General features: G+C 45.1%; 2 protein-coding genes across 2 annotated transcripts; one reads left to right on the forward strand and one right to left on the reverse strand.

Annotated features, from left to right (window-relative positions):
* Positions 1-8,204: 8,204 nt before the first annotated feature.
* On the reverse strand, positions 8,205-8,519 carry LAESUDRAFT_631004 (uncharacterized protein; the record flags this gene model as incomplete). Its single annotated transcript, XM_040903395.1, has 2 exons — positions 8,205-8,349; positions 8,407-8,519. Coding segments are annotated over 2 exons (258 nt in total), but the record flags the coding sequence as incomplete, so codon positions are not given.
* A 7,600-nt stretch (positions 8,520-16,119) lies between these two features.
* On the forward strand, positions 16,120-17,931 carry LAESUDRAFT_757092 (uncharacterized protein; the record flags this gene model as incomplete). Its single annotated transcript, XM_040912265.1, has 2 exons — positions 16,120-16,473; positions 16,648-17,931. The coding sequence occupies 2 exons, from the start codon at positions 16,120-16,122 to the stop codon at positions 17,929-17,931; spliced, it is 1,638 nt and encodes a 545-aa protein (XP_040766647.1).
* Positions 17,932-22,320: the final 4,389 nt, after the last annotated feature.

The following is a 22,320-nucleotide window of genomic DNA, read 5'->3' on the forward strand; positions in this document are numbered from 1 at the left end:
TTGCTTGAACAAAGATGCACAATAGCGTCACATTTCAAACGTGATGAGCAGCAGTTTTTCAATTCAACGTGCACCTTGGTTGCATGTTTTTTATCACGTAAGACTTGGAATGAATGTTTCCCATAGTATCCCCATTTGTTCCAGTGTTGAACTATTCTTTGTGTCGTTGTTCGAATTTCTACTCTATCCACCCACAGTTAATAGTCAAAAGACTACCGTGTGCTTGGATGAGTTCTTCTCGACTTGCGCTGTTCATTTCGCAGAATGTTCTTGAACAGGAGGTGTGCTGACTAGACACACTCTTTTGCATGCAAAGGTTTAAACTGGTAGCATTCCAGGCTAGCATGCAGGATGTATGACCCCTATCCTATATAGATTCTTCGATCTACATTGATAACGGGTTTTGGCTGAGGTCTTCGGACTTGTTCTAGGCCCACCTTTTGATCTTCATCAAGATATAGAATGATCGCTCGCAGTTTATTTTTCTTCTATCGAGGACATGCGCATAGGTCCTCGGATACACGGTCACAAATAACTTGAAGTGTTTTTCATGCTGGGCGAAGCTTTTGAGTGGACCAGCTTTAGGCAAAATCGCTTGATGCATGATGGCTTTATCAGGGGCCCTAGAGTATATTCCTATAATTGACACAGATATGCTACGCCTTGTCTAATGATCCCAAAGATCCTTCAATCCATGTACCCACTCCTAGATCTTGACCCCAGCGAACTCTGAATGGTTCCTGGCTGTTCACCCTCATGGAGGTGTGAAGGAAGCAACATGTGCTGATACCTCTTATAGGCAGTGAGTGGCTTACAGTGGGTAGAGTCATCAGAATAGTGGAGGAAGTGATGTGGAAAAAGCCCTGCTCTTGGGCAGAATATCTCTGAGCAAAATGATGCAGTTTAATGACATGCTTCAGGTCAAAAAGTGCCTGGTCCTCAAAGGATCCTCAGGTCACTCCCCGCAGTCAGCCTGAGGCTGAAGGCAGGTTGGTGAGTCTTATTCAAATGTCATGGCTAAGCTTTGCCACACGTGACATGACATCTGTGGGTGCTTCACACATGACCCGCTCATGGGTGACCTTTATACTAAGTGCCTTGTAAGGCCCCAGGATCTCACTTGGAGCAGTGACTCAAGATCCAACATAAAAGGGTGGCGAGCTCCCTATCAGCCAGTGATAGGCTAAGGACAAGTGAGTGGCGATAGGCCTCACTGTCGAGCTGACTCAGGGATGAAGGGTTGTGGCAAACCATGATGGATGTGAGAAATAGATGAATAAGACTGAGGGCTACCTCAGTCACATAGGACATATATATACATGTGGGGCTGGACCCCAGTCACTCTAACTATGGTGTACCTACTGAGGTCCTGGCAAGCCACATGTGCATATTACATAATGTGCTACGGTCAATAGCAATGTACCTACTAGTAAATACTATGTGGTCATTGGTGGACCGTAGACTTATAGATAAGGTCATGGTCCGTGCGGCATTCCGTTGGGGTGCCATCTCAGCCATGAGGTATAAGGCCGACCTCCTCACCAATCCAGACCTCAGTGTCCTGTGTCTATGCTCGAGCCTATTGAGCGGCTATCAGGATGTCATGTGCTTGGGTGTCTCTTAAGGTCATGTGCCAGGGGTGCTTGATGGGGCGCTACCTTGTGGGTCACGTGATGTGGTGATTGGCATCTATAATCGATAAGATCCTTGAGCGCTTAGCTGATCATCAATGATGTCGCATGGCTTTTGTGGCTGGCTTTGGTGATGCTGCTTGAGTTCAGTTACAGTAGGGCCTTCCGAATAGGGAAGTGCTAATATACTGTAACATCATTCATGTGACTTCTTGAGTGCATCGACCGTTTTGTGAATTTCAGTATCACATTCGTCCAAGGTAGCTATCTGTGGCTCGATATTCTGATAATAATCTTCGACAAGCTCTTTGATTTCTGCAGTTCGAGCTGCAACTGTTTTTTCCAGATCAGATATCTGGGATTCGAGCTGCTGTCACTGGTTGTCGAGGAATAGTGTGTGATTATGAAATTCTGTGGTATTTTGTTGAGCAATACTAGCTTGTTGATTGATGAGATGCTCATAATGCGCCACCGTCTGCTGATGCATTTGTTCTATGACATTGGTGACAAGATCGACCACACAGTTCTTGACATCTGGTGGTATGTTCACATTTGGAGATGCTGTATCTGTGAGGGCTTGACAAACAATAGGATTTGGAGGTTGTAATACAATATTGAGATGTGCGGGAAGCTCCGGAGATGGAGCACGAGAAAAATGGGGATCATGTGCAGTGGGGGTTGACATCTTCTAAACTTCTTCCTCTATCTCGCGTGGATATTCTTCAAATTCAGTAACATGATAATTTGCAATTGTTGCATTCTGAACGATTTGTCGAATAAAGCGACTGTGGTGCAGCACCCAAATGTCGTTAAAAATAACCTTGACGAAGGGTTGCCACAGGAACCTGGTTTTGTCCCTGACTGCTGGCCACTGATGATTACGATGAATTTGACAAATGCGCTCGACTTCTTCGAGCCAGTCGACGAAGCTATCGTAAGCTTCTGTAAGATGATCTTCCAGTTCTTGGGTTCTGACCGGAATATATCGGATATGTACCACTACGTTTCTTCAGTTCAAGTCTGGATAGATTTGTAGAGCAGATAGATGGTAGACGATGTGATAATCGATGTCAAAAGTGTCCTTGTATGTAGCAAATGCTTCTCCTGCTCTTTTCTGAAGACCGTGCAGTAGGGAATCCCAAAGATAATTGAAAGTGTGACTGACTGGATTGAGATGCTCAAAGTTATCGAAATTGTTCGAATCGCCAGATGAAGACATATACAAATGTGTAACTACAGCAAAGGTCACCCTGTAACCTGTATTCCTAGATGATATTTCGCAATAATATCTAGTATGATATCATGAGCTGCTCCTCCCTGATGCTTCCTTTCCTGAACGTAGTTGCAAAAATTGTGCACCACATGTTGGTGTACGAAGGGAAGCTTGAATTCTGCAATGTCACTATGGATAGACTCGAGCTTGGAGATAAGGTGCTCGATGACGAGGATGTCGTCGCGGTCAAGCTGATAATGGTATCATGGAGTAAGGAATAAATGAACTTGTCGAAGGGTGTCTTCGATGCGCTGAGTCGAGATGATGGATATTGTAAGAGGATATATATAATGAGACCCTGTGCAAGTCTCGACGTACGTAGAATGAAGTTTGTTCACTGGTAGAAATGCCCAGTCATGAGGCGGGATGCCTGGGTAGTGCTGGAGACCTGAAGAAGATGACGATGCGATGGGAGCTCGTGACGTGCAAACTGAAGGAGTCTGAATAACAGAAACAGAGACACTGTTGCGAGGTCATCGACCTCCCATGGATATATGACCGGGCCTTGGCTGAACGCTTGTACGTCGCAGCTCATAAAACTCTTCTGGAGTTCTCGCTCGAGGACATCAGATGATGCTGAAGTCACTACGCATAGTATTGGTGCAGTTTATGTGGGTAGAGTCAGCATCTGCCAGATTGGCAGGTGAAGATATGACACCGCTAACATGCGGGTGAATGTGTAAAGATGCAACACTGTGGTGAGTATGCTGGGCAGGCACTCGAGGCAGGTAAGATAAGCAGACTTATTCTTCTATCACAAACTTAGGATGCAGAGTGCCGACTAAGCCTATGACTCAGTGATCAAACACTTACTGATACTTGTCGAGGTAAGGATGGACACAAGCGATGATCAAGGTCAAGCAGTGCTTTGCAAGTGAGCACTGGTAACACTGAGTGGATTGGCATAGCAGAGATGAGAATAAGTCTGAGGGACTTATGTGTCTCAGAGCTCTGGCTTATATACATGAGCGGAGGGACCCTTGGTACCCTGATATCCCAGAATTGCTAGCTAATGGATCTTGTCTGATTGGTTACCACTACCTGTTAGACTACGTGTGTCATGCATGCTGACTATCTGAACTACTTAGTAAGACCATGGGAATGGTATTGCCTGTAATGGCTACATCACCGGTGGCGTGGCATCTATCTTCCTCATGTATGTGAACTAATATCCTCTTAAAAGACATAACTCCGGTGGCATGGGTAGCCTTCATAGGATTCTTTCAGAGTCTGACTGTTGCTTCTAGGTGGGATGATATTACTGTATAAGTTAGGCTTACCTAATACCTGCACCACTTGTCACATATATGGATATCACGTGATATGTCACGTGACTAAACCTGAACTTCCAGGGCACCTAGGCTGTCAGTACTTCGCATACCGATTCGTTCCTTTCTAGACAGCCTAGCGCTGATGTCATGTGATGTCTTGGTCATGTGTAGAGTTAAAAATGTGGAAATCTGTGACAGTACCCCCCCTTTTAGACAGTTCATCCTGAATCTGGCTTTTTACGTGATTTCTAGAAATAATTATCACCAGTTGAACCAAATCCACGATGTCCTCGAGCTGATGGTTTGAGATAATCTACTAGTGAAATGACAGGAGTGATAATATGTTCAATCATAAGTTGAGCGACACAATCGCCCAAATTGACTGTGAAGTCATTATTGGTAATGTTGATCAGCAAAATTTTGATTTCGCCTGTGTACCCTCTGTCGATTACACCAGCTCCTACATTGATGCCTTTGATCGCTAAACCACTTTGTGGTGCAATTTGTCCATAGGTTCCTCAAGGTGTGATAAAATAAAGTCCTGTGGATACTAATCCTCATGAATGTGCTTGGATGATTGTTGATTCTGATGCAGCTAAATCCATTTCAGCATCGTCTTCATGCGCATATTTTGGTGCATGTGCATTTGGATTATTTAATGTAATTTGAAGATCTCTAGAATGATCCCAATCATCTCAGTCCTGATCATATATCTGAATTGTATCAGTGGTGGGGTCATAGATTTGACCTGTTCTCCTGGGTGGAAAAATGCCATCGACCGGAGTTGTATCGATAAGAGATATTGGTTGGGGTGCATCGGGATATTTCTTGTGGAATTTCTTGATAAGATGCAGAGATTTCTTCAAATTCGTAGCGGGTTCCCAAATTTCTTCAGCCTTGGAATAGCCTTTCCAATGCACCAAATATTGAAGTTTGCCATGAACGACACAAGAGTCGACTATGTATTTGACTTCCCATTCTTCACCAGTCTTCTTTTTAATAGGATGATGGGGTCTGAGTGTGCAGCCAGGTATTTCATCTTCATGGTAGAGCGTGAGCTTGGATGCATGAAAAACTGGATGAATGCCGTATTGCCGCAGCATTTTGAGTTTATATGTGACTGGTCCTAGTTTTTCTACAATTTTGAATGGTCCATCTTTCCGTTGTGCCAATCTTTAGTGGAGAGTAATACTTGATCTCCAACTTTGAAAGGTGCGGGTCATACAGATTGATCATAGTACCATTTCATACATTCAGCTGCTAATAGAATAGCGGCCTTCGCTTGCTCCTGCACTTCTACTCATGCCTGCATTATGGAATCTAGTGTATCATGTTTTATAGAGTCCATTATTGTTGGTTCTGCACATGGATGTCTGCCATATTCGACAAAGAATGGTGAATTCTTAGTGGCTTCAGAAGCCTGATTATTGTAGGTGAATTCGGCAGTTGGCAGTAGTGTACTCCAATCTTCCATGTGTCTGTCAGTATAAATATGAGGATATTGCTTTAGTGACTGGTTTGTTCTTTCAGTTTGACTGTCGGTCTCCAGATGATAAGCTGAAGACATTGCAGATTCTATCCCAAGGAGTTTGCATACTTCCTGAAATAGTGCGCTTGCAAACTGAGTTTCTCTATCCGAGATAATCTGTCTCGGAAGACCGTGCTGTGTCCCATACCCTCTCGTAGAAGGTACGTGCAAGATCTGATGCAGAGAACTCATTGGTAATTGCAAAAAAGTGTGCTCTCTTGGTCAAATGATTGACAACTACCATAATTACATTGAATCTATGAGATTCTGGTAATTAAATTGACTGAGACAATTTTTCAAGGTTCTGTTGGAACCTTATTCAGTTGTAGTTCTCCCTATTTTGGCTGATTGATATTTTTGTTGCATTGACAAAGGCCGCAAGAACCAACATATCTTTTGACATAAGTGGACATTCCTGATCACCAGTAATTACGAGATAACATCTCATATATCTTTCATCTTCCTGGATGACCTGCACTGGTGGCTTCATGATGACACTGGACAATTTCTCATCTAAGTGATTCCTTATTATCTGCTTTTGACACGTAGACTTTGCCTCGATATAGTAATATCCCACTTTCGAAGTTTCAGTCTTCGAGTCCTTTTGAGAACTCTCATTGTCCTTTTTTGAGTAGGTCTTGATATGATTTGTTCACATTGTCATCTTGTAGTGCCTTTTTGATCTTGTCCACCAAATCATGATCTGTGACGACTGCGAAATGGGTATGTTGAATAGCTTTAATTGTGAAATATTTCAGCTTGAGCAGAGTTTTGTTGAACTTATCAAGATTTACCCCCTCTTCATGATCTGGTCTCCTGAACAGAGGATCAGTGTGATGCATTGATTTTCCTGGTTTGTGATGTGGTTGGATGTTGAACAGTGTGAGGTAAAGTGACCATTGAGCTTGCCGTCTCATCAGCTTTTGTGCTCATTTGAAATAGGTTAAGTTCTGGTGATCGGACCAAATTTTTACTGGAAGCGGATGACCTTCGAGATATTGTCAGTATTTCTCCAAGGCTCAAATGATTGCGAGCATCTCTTTGTCATATATTTCATAGTTCTGCTCAGCCTCATTTAGGCTTTTTGAGTAGAATGTGATTGAATGCCACAACTCATCGTTTTTGAGTTGTTCAAGGCAAGCACCAGTAACAAAATCGCTAGAATCCATTTCTAACCGAAATGGGTGAGTATCATTTGGTAGTGCCAGAATTGAAGCCGAAGTAAAGGCATGCTTAAGCGCATCAAATGCCTGTTGCTGTTCTTCACCCCATACCCATTTTTGATTCTTTCATGTCAGGATATTGAGTGGTCGAGACTTTTTGGCAAATCCTTCAATGAATCGATGATAGAAATTAGCGAACCCAAGGAAAGCTTGTACTTGCTTAACCTTTTTGGGTTCAGGCCAGTCGAGTACATCTGTGACCTTTTGAGGATCCATGCGAACCTCACCTTTAGAGATAATCATCCCTAAGTACTCAATCGAGGACTGTTCAAAAAAGCACTTTTCTGGCTTGGTGAAAAGGTCATTGTCCCGTAATCTCTTAAGTACCTCTTTTGTAATCTTCTGATGTTGTTTCAGATTGTTTGTGAAGATTAGAATGTTGTCGAGGTAGACGATCACATGACCTTCCTGAATAAGATCATCTAGAATCTCATTCATCATATACTGAAAGGTGGCTGGTGCGTTACAGAAACTGAAAAACATAACTGTTGCCTCATATAAACCGTAATGCATCACAAAAGCTGTTTTTCATTCATCACCTTTACAGATGGGAACATTGTTATATCCCCAACAGAAATCCAGCTTGGTGAATATTGACGCATTGCTGAGCTGATCGATAAGCTCACTTATTCGTGGGATAGGAAAGCGATTCTTCTTGGTTATGGTATTAAGTTTTCCGTAATCTTGTACCAGTCTTAATGTGCCGTCTTTCTTTTTGACAAAGAATACAGGTGCTGCAATAGGTGATTTCAATTTACGAATGTAGCCTTTTGCTAGATTTTCGTCGATCCATGAATCTAGAGAATTCTTTTCCTCTGAATTCATAGGATATAGTTTACTTGATCGTGATAATTCATAATCTTCTTCAAACTCAATTGCATGATCATAAGGCTTTCAAGTTGACATCCTTTCAGATGCTTTCTTGGAGAAGACATCACCAAATGAATGTGATACTAATTTTTCTCAAGATTCTACTTCATTAATAACCTGATCTTCTGGGCTGCCAGTGTTTGACTGATGTGCTGCTCCATTCAGGTTTTTCTCTGGTTCAGCATAGTCGCAGTCCACTAGTGAAAGAATCATGTGAGCTATTTGTTCAGCTTTGAGATCGTCCATTTTGACCCACGAAATGATAGGATTTACTGCATCAATGTTGTGCCCATTAAACATTTTAAATGCAGTTGGCTCCTCATCTGCCATTTGCTGTGCACATTGCGAGATTTCTTCAGCTTCTTCTCTCGCAATGGCTTGTTGTTTTTTATGAAGCCTTTGGTGGTGACACGTACTCGGGCATTGTGAGTATTTCCATTCTCTAGCTTGCCAATTGATCTCTGGATTGTTCTGACATAAATATGACATCCCAATGATCATGTCTAATTTCTGTATGTCCGTGACTAGCAGACAGTGGGTAGAACCATGATCTCTGACTTTTATGTATGCCTTTATGTAGTCAGTTATTTCTTCATGTTTGTTTTGGGACCCGTCATCATTGTACACTTTGTATGTTGTGTTAAGCTTGGAGGTTGCAATTCGATTGTTTTTTACGAATCGCTTGCTGATATACATGGAATATGCTCCTGAGTTGACTAAAGCTTCGGCGCTCGATTTCTTGCCATACACCCATAATGTAACTGGTAAATAAAATAATGATAGATTCAGAGATGAATTTTTTATTGTTACATTATCGTCCTCTGCGTTGTGATGATCTACAGAGGTGTCTGATCCGGGTGCTAAATGTACAGGTCTTATATAATGTTCTGGGAACTCTGACAAGCTGCCTACAGATTTCCTTTCAGAAAACCCTTCAGATCCTTTTTGAAGAGCCCTCTCCCACCTTCCTTGATGAACTGGATCCATTGACCCTCAGGTGCCTGAGCCTTGAGAGGATCTCATCCAAATCTTCTTCATCTGACTCAGATGCTACAGGCTTGCTTTCCGAGTGGATGCTGCAGTTGCTGATGTGTGCAGCTGTCTCCTTACTTTTCCCCTTAGTCTTAGAGGAAGAGCTCTTTCTCTTAGGCTTCTTTTCTTCTTTGGTGTCAGAGCTTTCACTCTCTGCATCTGATGAAGCAGAATCAGATACCACCTGTCATATCTTGGATGACTTTGACTTCTTCTTGTCATTATCCTTGCTCTTCCCATCCTTCTTCTTCATGGCTGCCTCCTTCTCCTTCTCAGCTTGCTTCTTGACATGGTCCAATTTGAAACAATCAGTGCAATACTTGCTGAAACGTTTTTACGATTTGAAGAACATTGGTTTGTTCTTCTTGCAGTTGGCACAAACCAACTTGTCATCTTGGACACTTCACACTTTGCCCAATTTACTTTTCCTCTTCTTACTCACTGCATCAATCTCCATGGCATTTGGATCTTTTGTTTCAGCCTTGGCATGATGGTCTTCTCATTGTAGTGATGTGAAAATCTGGAGCACAAAAGTAAGGAACTCAGTCCATTTCTTGGGCCATTTGTCCTTAGGTGTATCTGCCAGCATGAGCAGCCATGTCTTTTCTGAAATGTGCTTCTTGATCTTCTCAATCAAGTCCTGGTCTGAGAAGCTGGTGCCTGTTGCCTTTGGATGGAAGTCTTCTGTGAACTTACAGAAGTCTCAATGGTCCTTCATGATGAAGGCCTCTAACTCCATTCGCTTCTTATCATCCTTGTCCAAGGATTTGTATGCTGTGTGAAGCTCAGAGACAAACTCCACCCAAGTTCCTGGTGCCTTATTATTTTCATTTATCTCAGTGATCCAATGTCACATATATTCACATGCTCCTCCCTTCAGGAGCAAGAGGGTAGACATAATTTTGGACTCATCTTTGGTATGTCCAGTATATTTCAATCAGAGCATGACCTGTTCGAGCCAATCATCAAGATTGACTCTGTCCTTGTTGCCACCATATTTCTCTGGCGGGTCAATTTTTACACCTTTACCCTTGTGGCCAAATGATGGCTCATCATTGTCGTCTGTGTCTGCAACATTGTCACCATCTTGCCCTGCTTTCCTCCCTTGCGATGATGCCCATTTACATAGTTGCTCATGCGACTTTTTGAGTGTGTCGACCATTGTGTGAATTTCAGTATTGCATTCATCCAAGGTAGCTACTGTGGGCTCAACATTTTTGCAATAATCTTCAATGAGCTCTTTGAGTTCTGAATTTAGAGCCACCACTGTCTTCTCCAGATCAGCTATTTGAGAGAGAAAATCCTGTCAATGTTTGTCAAGAAATACTGTGCAATTATAAAATTCTGTGGTATTTTATTGAGCGACACTAGCTTGTTGGTTAATACGATGCTCATAATACACCACCGTCTGTTGATGCATCTGCTCTACCACATTGGTGACAAGATCAACCATCCAGTTTTTGACATCTGGTGGAATATTTGCATTTAGGGGCACCGTATTGGCAAGGGCTTGAAGAATAATAGGATTCAGAGATTGTAATACAATATTGAGACGTGCAGGAAGCTCTGGAGATGGAGCACGAGAGAAACTGGGATCATGTGTGGTGGGAGTCATCATCTTTTAAACTTCTTCCTCTATCTTCCGTAGATGTTCTTCAAATTCCATAATGTGACGATTTGCAATAGTGGCTGATCGAACGATTTGTCAAATAAAATAACTGTGATGAAGTACCCAAATGTCATTGAAAATTACTTTGATGAAGGATTGCCACAGGAACCTAGTTTTGTCCCTGACTGCTGACCACTGACGACTGCGATGGATTTGACAAATGCACTCAACCTCTTTGAGCCAGTCGACAAAGCTATCGTAAGCTTTTGTAAGATGATCTTTCAGTTCCTGGTAACTGACAGGGATATAGCAGATGTGAACCACTACATTTCTCCAGTTGAAGTCTGGGTAGATTTGTAGAGCAGATAGATGATAGACATTGTAATAATCGATATCAAACGTGTCTTCGTATGTAGCGAACGCTTCCCCTGCCCTTTCCTGAAGACTGTGCGGTATAGAATCTCAAAGATAATTGAAAGTATGGCTAACTGGATTGAGGTGCTCAAAGTTATCAAGATTGTTCAAATCGCCAGATGAAGACATATACAAATATTTGTAACTACAGCAAAGGTCGCCCTGTGACCTGTATTCCTAGACAATATTTCGCAATGATATCTAATATGATATCATGAGCTGCTCCTCCCTGATGCTTCCTTTCCTGAACATAGTTGCAGAAATCACGCACCACATGTTGGTGTACGAAGGAAAGCTTGAATTCCACAATGTCATTGCAGATAGATTCGAGCTTGGAGATAAGGTGCTCGATGACAAGAATGTCATCACGGTCAAGCTGACAATGATATTGTGGGATGAGGAATAGATGAACCTGTCGAAGGGTGCCTTCGACGTGCTGAGTTGAGATGATGAAGATTGCGAGAGGATATATGTAATGAGATCCGGTAGGAGTCTCGACATATGTGGAACGAAGTTTATTCACTGGTAGCAGTGCCCAGTCATAAGATGGGATGCCTGGGTAGTGCTGGGGACCTATCAAAGATGACGATTGTGTGGGGGCTTGCAGCGTGCGAACTGAAGGAGTCTGTATAACAGAAACTGAGACACTGGTGCGAGGTCATCGATCTCCCGTAGAGATGTGACTGGGCCTTGGCTGAACGCCTGTATGTCGCAGCTCATAGAACTCTTTTGAAGTTCTCGCTCGAGGGCGTCGGATAATGCCAAAGTCACTGCGCGTAGTATTGGCATGGCTTATGTGAGTAGAGTCAGTGTCTGCCAGATCAGCAGGTGAAGATATGACATCACTAATGTGTGGGTGGATGTGCGAAGATGCAACACTGCAGCGAGTATGCTGGGCAGGCACTCGAGACAGGTAAGATAAGCAAACTTATTTTTCTATCACAACTTAGGACGCAGAGCGTCGACTAAGCCTATGACTCAGCGATCAAACACTTACTGATACTTGTCGAGGTAAGGATGAGCACAAGTGATGATCAAGGTCAAGCAGTGCTTTGCAAGTGAGCACTGGTAACACTGAGTGGATTGGCATAGCAGAGATGAGAATAAGTCTGAGGGACTTATGTGTCTCAGAGCTCTGGCTTACATACATGAGCAGAGGGACCCTTGGTACCCTGATACCCCAGAACTGCTAGCTAATGGACATTGTCTGATTGGTTACTACTACCTGTCAGACTATGTGTGTCATGCATGCCGAATATCTGAACTACTTAGTAAGACCATGGGAATGGTATTGCCTGTAATGGCTACATCACCAGTGGTGTGACATCTATCTATCTCATGTATGTGAACTAGTATCTCCTTAAAGACATAACTCTGATGGTGTGTGTCTCCTTCATAGGATTCTTTCAGAGTCTGACCATTGCTTCTAGGTAGAATGATATTACTGTATAAGTTAGGCTTACCTAATACCTGCACCACTTGTCACATGTATGGATATCACATGATATGTCACGTGACTAGATCTGGACCTCCGGGGTGCCTAGGACTGTCAGTACTTCACGTACCAGTTCGTTCCTTTCTAGACAGCCTAGTGCTGATGTCATGTGATGTTTTGGTCACATGTAGAGTTGAAAACGTGAAAATCTGTGACAGTCTCGAAGTTCTCTGATGACTTCCTTCCTGAATACTTGAAAGAATCTGGAAGCTTAATTCGACAGGGCACTTGGCTTGTTTGACCAGCCGGTTGTTGGATATCCATGAAAGGTGCATTGATGATAGCATTATTGAGTCAGGTTTTCAGTCCAATGATGTAAGTCATGGTTTTTTCCTGAGCCTCCTTCAGGGCGACCATGTTATCGTAAAGGGCATCTATCTAGCGATTTACTTCATCCTTGTAGTCTTCAAAGTCCTTGCAGATTGCTTGGGCTTCAGCTGTCAGATTGCTGTTGACCTTGGTAAGCCTTTCGATATCAGCAGAGAGGTGCCGGTCTGAGCTCTGGCCACTTTTAAATGGTCTCGTGTCTCTGTTGCCAGTATCTCGACATGGATGTGAGCCAGTATTTCTTTTTTTAATGCCTCCACTACTTGATCATGCCATTCATTCATTTTGAGGTAGAGGGCTTTGTACAACCCTATGATGTCTCTCATTATGAATAAGCATACTACATTCATCACCCATTCCTTGATGTCTTCTGGTTACGGTGAGTGGTGCAGCAGCATTGGCAGCTTCTTTGATGGTGGAATAGGGTATCCCATTCCATTCTCATACTTGAGATGTAGAAAATGCTGGCAGGGTGGAAGGTGATGGGTTTCTGACTATTTCCAATGCCTTTGGTGTGCTGCTAGTGTGTGGTTCTTCAGCAGAGGCAGCTAGTCCTGCTTCAGATGATACTGAAGTGGCCTGACTCCTCCAGGAATCACTAGGCTCACTCACGGTGTGTCCTCCTAGAAACGCAATGCCTCCAAGGTTATATTGAGACATAGAAATTGATGTGGAAGATAGGGAAAATGATGTCGTTGACAATTTAGAATGGGTCAGTGTTGTTGATGATTAATTCCTTTTCTGTCAACTCAAGGTAGAGTGTCACGGTGCATCATAGATCCTGCCAAAAGGCAAGAAAATGGCTGCAAGGTGCTAGCTGTGCTCAGTGACCTGCATAAATACCAAAATAAGGACCTGCCACAAGGGGGCTAGGTCAAAAAGGCATGCAGTGACATGCAGCCTGCAAAAAGGGGCTCAAAGGGCCCTTTGCCTTATATCACACAAAAGGGAGGTAATGACTGTTTAGGCCGCATGAAATAGTTGAACGAAACTGGGGGTACCCAGCTTCCTCATAGGTGCTTATATACATGTAGGGCAGGGTCTCTGGCACTGTGCTACTGTGAGACCTCAGATATCTACATGTAAACATATTGCCAGAACCGGTAATGGTTCTGGGCTTTGCCATAGCAATTATCTACAAAGGCCGTAGATACGCCGAGGTAATCCTATCTAATCTAATGAGACAATTGCCTGTAAGTGGGCCCACTGTTGAGGGGCCAATGGGTGATGGCTGACAGGGCACATCACAACAGTTGCAACATCAGATGAGAGGATCTGTCCAAACTCAGAACAATGAGTGTGATGATCAGTCTTCATCTGGATAGAGTTGTGAGAAGATTTAGCCTATCCTGTACCTGGCTATACTGTATGCCAGTTCGTAGGGGGATCCTAAGTTGTGGTACCTGCCTATTGGTTTAGGCGGCAAAGTGGTGCCACTATCTTGAGTGGTGAATTGGGTGCTTGCTAGCTTGATGGTCCAATGAGTTCCTTTCTGGGCAAGTGGCCTGGTGTCACATGACCAATGCCTGACAACTTCCAAATAGGGCAAGTGGCCAGTGTGTCACGGTTTTACCTGACCACGTCATAATAGGAACATATGCACCTTAGAAGCATATTATTTTTCGTCATCTCACGTCGCCAACTAGTCACGTGACCTAATGAAGATAAGATAAGAGGCATCTAGTCACATGACCTCGGATCTCCTCCGGCATTGTCACGTGACACCGAGCTCCTCGGCATTGCATCATATCACGTCATAGCAATGATGCAATATTGCGTGCTCAACGGAGCTCCGTCTTCCGCGGATTATTATTAGGCAGCCAATACAGACAATTGGGACATCTCATGTGATTGTAGCATTAGCCAGTAGCATAGTGTGTGACTCACTTATGTAGTACTGTACAGTAGCGTAGCAATCATGTATATAAGGACCAGGTCTGACGAGGAGAGACCCCCAGTCTTATTCTCCTTCATCCACCACTACCACCACAGGCGGGTCTTACAAGACACTGCCAGTGTGCTATATAACTCTTTGCATCTCCCTCACTGTGTGCAACCCTCTCGACGCTGCCAGTAAGTTTTACTTTGCACCAGTCGACTAGACCCGGCTAGTGAGCACGTCGTATCGCCACAGCCCCTCGCTGTAGGCTCCACCAAGCATCCCTTTGTGGACTTAGTTTTGGTTGTCTATCTTTGTCATCAGCGTGCTGTGACATTAGAATAAGACTGACCTTTTCTCGCCCTGACTAAGTGTCTAACACTAGTCGCTGTGTGCTTTCGCCCAGAGAATCCTCCGCCCAGGGCAGGGCTTTTACCACACCACTTCCTTCATATCATTCCACTCCGTCTCTACTGCCTAAGCCGCTCCCTTCCTTCAAAAGGAACAGCGCAGCAGCAACCGGCAGTAAAGCGCCTCAAGTCCACAATGGGATCGTGCCGCCCAACGGCCGCTACCATCCGTACCAGCGGAAACCTCACACCCACCACCTAACAGAAGGCAATATCCTACAGGCCCAGCCCATCGAGGCCCATCGCTCGGAGCTTCAAAAGCTTCGAACTAAGGTCAGCTCGTGGGCAGCAGAAGTTCCCAAAGAAGACTCTAACGTCTCTCCTCTCATCGCGAAACCACATTGGTACGTGAATGACTCCGCCATCACCGTCCTCTCCTTCGCACTCTCAAAGCATTACCATCCGCTCGGGATCAATGAGAATCCCAAGAGCACCCTCCCCGAGAACATCGGCCCCACTGTACACGCTACTATACAGCGGTACAAAGTGTTGCAGCAGCCGCATATCGCTGCCAAGTTCACCGAGGAGCAGTTGAAGTGTCGAGATCGCATTCTACGACACTTGGGAGCATTGAACAGCAGGATTGGAGAAGGAGTGGACTTTACGTTTGTGGACAGACGCATCGCAATTAAGCTTTGCGTGGGACTAGGAAAGATTTCATTTAGGAACATCAACAAGGAGCAGGAGCGTGTAGGAAGAGATCTAGTTAGATTTGAGAAGGAGTCGTGTTACTGGCCATACTAGGACCAGTATATCTTTTGTAACAGAACATTTTCGTGTAGTGAATGCCAAGATATGCAACCGGCTTTATCTTTGCCAACTACGTGAACGATCACTACTGCCCGGCGCAGAACGAACTTGTTGTAGTCTGCACCACGTATTTCATATATCAACCTCTCGTCACCAACTGGCTGCTCATGCTTTACCACTACACAGTACAAGTACACGAGTACACCACATATTTCGCACCCTTCCGTCTAGTCGCAGACCTTGAAGAAGAACGTGAGTATCTGGAGTTTAGAGCAGAAAGTCTACGAGAGGAACTCGAAGAAGAAGGTCTTATACAAGAAGGACCCTTCTGAAACGTCATCAGACGAGACCAAGAATCGAATACATTGTCTACTTCATCCGTTCCATTATCCGTCACCTCGATCCCAATGTCTCAATACAACCTTGGAGGCGTTTCTTTCCCAGGTGGCCACACGAGTGAGCCAACCGATCCCTGGAGGAGCCAGGTCTCCTCAGAACAATCTGAAGTGGAGTCTGCTGCGTCCGCTGAGGCACCCACACCACAAGCGCACAATAGCAGCACACCTCGGACATCGGGTGTAGTCAGGAACCCATCGCCCACAACTTTTCCAGAATTTGCACCCCCACATCAATGGGAATGGCAGGGGGTCTTCTACAACACCATCAAAGAAGCCGCATCCGCGGCTGCACCAAACACCGTCCCACAAGACGTAAGGGACTGGGTGATAAATGTGGTGTGGGCGTTCATCATGAGGGATGTAGTAAGCTCGTACGAAGCCCTACGTCAAAAAATGAATGAACGCCACGAATGACTGGTGGCATCACTGGAGGATGAAATTTTGGCTCGCATTTATACTCAATTATATAGCCAAGAAACGTGAGACCAATTGAACACGGCCCGAGCCCAAATCGGTGCGCTCTCAGCCGATAACGAGAGGCTCATCAAGGCCAACAATACACTGACGCTCGAAGCCCAAGCAATTCACAAGGACTTCGAGGACTACAAGGACAAAGTAAAGGGCCAGACGGATGCCCTTTACGGCAATATGGTCGCCCTGAAGGAGGCTCAGGAAAAGACCACGACTTACATCGTTAGGCTGGAAAGCTGGCTCAACAATTCAATCATCAACGTGCCTCCCACAGGTATCCCACAACCAGCCAGCCAAAATAGCCAGAACCCTCGCCGAATCAAGCTCCCGGACCCCCTCAAGTACTCTGGCAGAAAATCTGCCGAAAACTTCGAAACGTGGTTCACCAATCTTCTAATCTGGTTGGACTACAACAGTTTTACGGACGATAAGGACAAGATTCGGCAGGCCAACGCACATCTGGAAGGTGAAGCGGCTCTATACATGAAAGAGTATGCAATCAAGCTCGCCGCTGGACAAAACGTTGGTACATGGGCGGACTACACCAGGAAACTGGAAATGGCTTACAAGACACTTGACCCCAAGCGCACAGCACAATCAATGTTGGATGCGCACTGTGCAATTCACCACAAGACGATGATCACCTTCACCGAGAGTTTCAGGGCGTATGCCCCAGAATCAGGATACTCGGACGAGGATCTAATCGTCAAAATCAGAGAACAACGGTCTCTTCATATTCAAACGGTCATGTCGGTCACGGAAACTTTGGATCCATCAAAGATCCCGACCACCTGGATGGAGTACCTGGAGTTCCGCTTGGAGATTGAAATCAAGCATCAGCAGCAACTCTCGGGTGCGAAACTGGCAGGACCAACACAGGCAAAGAATACCGAACCCAAGGACCCCAACACAATGGACACCAGCGCTAGAATAGCACATGAACTCTCCCCCGAACAAGACAGGTGGCTTGCTGGCAAACTATGTTTGTTTTGCGGAAAGCATGCCTACGAGCGGGGAAAGAAGTGCCCTTCTCCCAAACCTGAGTATAAAGGCAAGCGGTTTCAAACCTGCAACAAACCTCAGGATAGAGGAAAAGGCAAGGTGCAACGGGTCCGACAAGTCGACGAGGACAACGGGACGGAGACATCAGTGCAAATTGCAGCTTTGGAACAAGCAATTGCTGCACTACGCGGCATGAAGAGTTCCACTCCGACCACCTCGTCCAAGGGCAAAGGGAAGGTGAAGCAAGAAGATGCGGCAACATCGGCATCGGCATCAACGGTTAAGGACACCACCACCCGAATCCTCAAATTGGACGAATTCACCGAGGATTTTCAGTATGCAGTGTAGACGAGTCTGGTGTCACACTGCAGGACAATATAGATTGTATTAGTACCGTGAGAGCGAATGTACCGAGCGATTTTTTATATATTGCATCAGCCAGTTTCTCTAAACATTCGATCGAATTGCTGATAAAATTCGCATCACGGGAAATCCAGACAACGGTCTTACTGGATTCTGGGGCATTCTCATGCTATATCAATCAGAGATTTGCCGAAAAACACGGGTTTAAGTTGATACCACTAAACTGTGAGATAAGAATCCTGAACGCAGACGCCAGTTCTAACAAGGGCAGCGCAATTACCCATCATGTAGTCACAAGCATCTTAATTGGGGGGCACCGATCAACTGAGAGTTTGCTCGTCACAAACCTCAGACGCATGTCAATGATCCTTGGCATGAAGTTCTTAAAAGAACACAACCCCCAAGTTGACTGGGAACAGAGAGAGGTCACATTCTCCAGGTGCAGACACACGAAGGGTCAACAAGTTCGAGTAAGCGAAGAAGAAGTCAACCTTCTATCGGAACCTCGACTTGAAGATGAAGCAACTTTCCCTGACATACACAAGGATGACGGGTGGGATCAGAAAGACAGCTTCATAAACTGAATAGACTTGCAAGACCAGGATCTTCGTAACATGATGCACGACATCCTTGGCATAAGCAAGAAGGTAAAGGAGCATTTGGTAGAACAGCCGGCAAAAGAGACACAGGACAAAGAATATTGGTCCAAATTTGTCCCTCCAGAATTTCATCAATTTGGAGACGTGTTCTCAAAGAAGAGTTCAGAAAGAATGCCGACGCGTAAGCCCTATGATCACGCAATTGATCTTGTCCCAGACGCGGCAACCCCGAAATCGGCAAAAGTATACCCAATGTCTTTACGAGAGAAGAATTCGCTCGATGAATGGATTGACGGCGAAATGGCCAAAGGCTACATTCAACCATCTAAATACCCTTTCGCGGCCCCAGTATTTTTCGTGAAGAAAAAAGATGGATCACTTAGGCTAGTTCAGGACTATAGGGCCCTCAACAGTGTCACCAAGAAGAACAAATTCTCGCTCCCACGAATCAACGATCTCATCGATGGACTCTCACGAGCCAGCATCTTCACAATGCTGGACCTGAGATGGGGGTACAACAATGTACGCCTTCGTGAGGGAGACGAGGAAAAGGCAGCGTTCATCACCTACCGTGGTTTATTTGAACTGACTGTCATGTACTTCGGATTCTGCAACGCCCCTAGTACCTTCCAGGCAATGATGAACGATGTACTAAGCGATCTCATTCGCACTGGTAAGGTGGCGGTCTATATTGATGATATAATCATCTTCACAGATAATCAAGAGGAACATGACCAATTAATCGAACAAGTCCTTCAACGCCTCCGACAATGACCTTTTTGTGAAACCTGAAAAGTGCCACTTTGCGGCTACTTTCGTTAAGTTCCTGAGTCTCATAATCTCAAAAGGTTCAATTCAGATGGACTCTGAAAAGGTTGACGGTGTTCTCAAATGGCCGGTGCCCACCAAGGTCAAGCAACTACAGGTGTTCCTTGGTCTGGCAAATTTTTATCGATGGTTCATCAAGGACTTCGGGTCGATTACCCACCCCTTGACACTCCTTACTCGGAAAGACGCCCCCTGGAAATGGGAAGAATCTCAACAGAAAGCGTTTGAGGCCCTTAAAACTGCCTTCACTTCTGCCCCGATCTTAGCGCTCCCCAACGCAACCCGTCCCTTTAGACTAGAGACGGATGCCTCAGACTTCGCAACCGGCGCAGTCCTTGAACAGTTGGGAGAGGATGAGCTATGGCACCCTGTCGCATATTACTCAAAATCGCTCAACAAACATGAACGAAATTATGAGATCTACGACAAGGAGATGTTAGCCATCATTCGGGCCCTTAAAGAGTATAGGCAATACTTTGAAGGCCATCCACACCCTGTTGAGATTTGGTCGGATCACCTAAATCTTACCTATTTCCGCCAAGCTCAAACATTGACCAGGCGACAAGCTCGCTGGTCACTTTACCTCACTCGATTTAATTTCATTCTCTGTCACCGCCCCGGAAAGACGATGATGCGTGCCGATCCTCTGTTCAGGAGACCAGATCATGAGAAGGGGGTGAGCAATGACAATTTCGGGCAAACTTTGCTTCGTCCTGAATACTTTACCATCCACGCGATCTCAGCCACTCACGCCTCCGAAGTTGATGATGCAAAACTTCTCGGAAGAGTGAAATTGACACTACAAGACGACGAGATGACCAAAGGTTACCAGAACCTACTCAAAACTGGCAAGCGAGAGTTCAGGAAAGACCTCCAAGAGTGAAACTTCGAGCATGGATTGCTGCTTAGAAGGGGAAAGGTCTATGTTCCGAAAGACTCTTCGCTGCGGAACAAGCTAATCAAGTTACATCACGATATCTCCACGGCCGGACACCCCGGATGCTGGAAAACTCAAGAATTGATTAGCAGGAATTATTGATGGCCCGGGCTCACCATTGATGTTAAAAAGTATGTCCAAGGTTGCGTAACTTGTCAACGTAACAAAACAAGCAAGCAAAAACCTTACGGACTACTCCAACCTAATCTGGTACCGGAAGGACCTTGGGAAATGGTTACCTGTGACCTGATTACACAGTTACCGCCAAGTCCTGACCATAGGGGAGAAAAGAAAACTGCCATTTTGGTAGTCGTCGACAGGTTCACTAAACATGCTCACTTCTACGCAGTAGACGATACGGTGACAGCATCTCAAGTAGCATCAATATTCTATAACGAAGTCTTCAAACTCCATGGAATCCCCAGGCAGATCATATCCGATTGAGGCACTCAGTTCTCAGCCAAGTTATTCCAGGAGTTTTGTCAGAAACTTCACATCAGATCCACGATGTCTACAGCTTATCACCCAGAAACTGATGGACAGACCGAACGAGTCAATCAAATTCTCGAGCAATACTTGCGAATGTACTGCAACTATCGACAAACTGATTGGGCCACGTTACTGCCCACAGCGGAGTTTGCGTACAATAACCAAGCCTCGAAATCGACAGGTCTGTCCCCGTTTTTCATAGAGCATGGTCGACACCCCCGCATGGCACCCGATGTGCTGGAAGAAGTACAACATCCATCCCTGGACCACTTATTCCAGAACCGCGACCAAGCACAGGAACAAGCTCGTGCCGCTTTGACATTAGCAGCAGAAAAGATGAAATGGTATTTCGATCTCAAGAAGCAGGACGTCCCTTTCAAAGCAGGCGACGAAGTGCTCCTTCGAGGAAAAGATCTCCGTGTCAAAGTCAAAAGTCAAAAACTGGCGACTCAGATCTATGGACCTTTCAAGATCCTCGAAAAGGTCGGAACCGTATCTTTTAAGCTGCAATTACCAGTGGACATGAAGGTACACCTTGTGTTCCATGCTTCAAAGCTTATCATGTTCCATCAAGACTCAGTACCAGGACGGGTACCTCCTCCCAACCCTCCGATTATCATAGATGGAGAGGAAGAATGGGATGTCGAGGACATCCTGGACTCGAGGGTCAAATATGGTAAAACCCAGTATCTCATCAAGTGGTTGGACTACGACCACAGTGACAATACTTGGGAACCATTGGAAAACCTCACCAACGTCAGAGACAAAGTAGAGGAATTCCACAAGGCACACCTAGATGCTCCAAGAGCAAAGCCACAAACGTGTCAAGCTCATAAGATCGCCTTATCTGATCACCCTGATGAATTCATGCTCTTCTTCCGCATGCATCCGAATGCACGAGCACCCTATAAGGGCTCTGAGGAAGCAGTCGGTTGAGATGTTAAATCAATCCAGGATTTATCCATTCCCCCACATTCTCGAATGCTCATCAGAACGGGCCTCGCGGTAGACCCCCCCAAGCACACCTACATCCGAGTGGCCCCACGTAGCGGGCTCGCCCTTAAAGGAATAGATGTAGCAGCAGGGGTAGTAGATTCCGACTACACAGGGGAGATTAAGGTGCTTCTAGTCAACACGACCGATGCACCATTTGAAGTAAAAACAGGTGATCGGATCGCACAGTTCATATGCGAGAACTTCCATCCAGGTGTTATTTCTAAAGCGGACAGTTCACTCGCCAAAAGAACCAAACGCGGTGCCAAAGGCTTTGGCTCATCGGGACGATGAACCTTGAGAGGGGGGTGATGTCACAGTTTTACCTGACCACGTCATAATAGGAACATATGCACCTTAGAAGCATATTATTTTTCGTCATCTCACGTCGCCAACTAGTCACGTGACCTAATGGAGATAAGATAAGAGGCATCTAGTCACATGACCTCAGATCTCCTCCGGCATTGTCACGTGACACCGAGCTCCTCGGCATTGCATCATATCACGCCATAGCAATGATGCAATATT

The sequence above is a fragment of the Laetiporus sulphureus genome, assembly GCF_001632365.1.
Source record: "Laetiporus sulphureus 93-53 unplaced genomic scaffold LAESUscaffold_9, whole genome shotgun sequence".
Lineage (NCBI taxonomy): Eukaryota > Fungi > Basidiomycota > Agaricomycetes > Polyporales > Laetiporaceae > Laetiporus > Laetiporus sulphureus.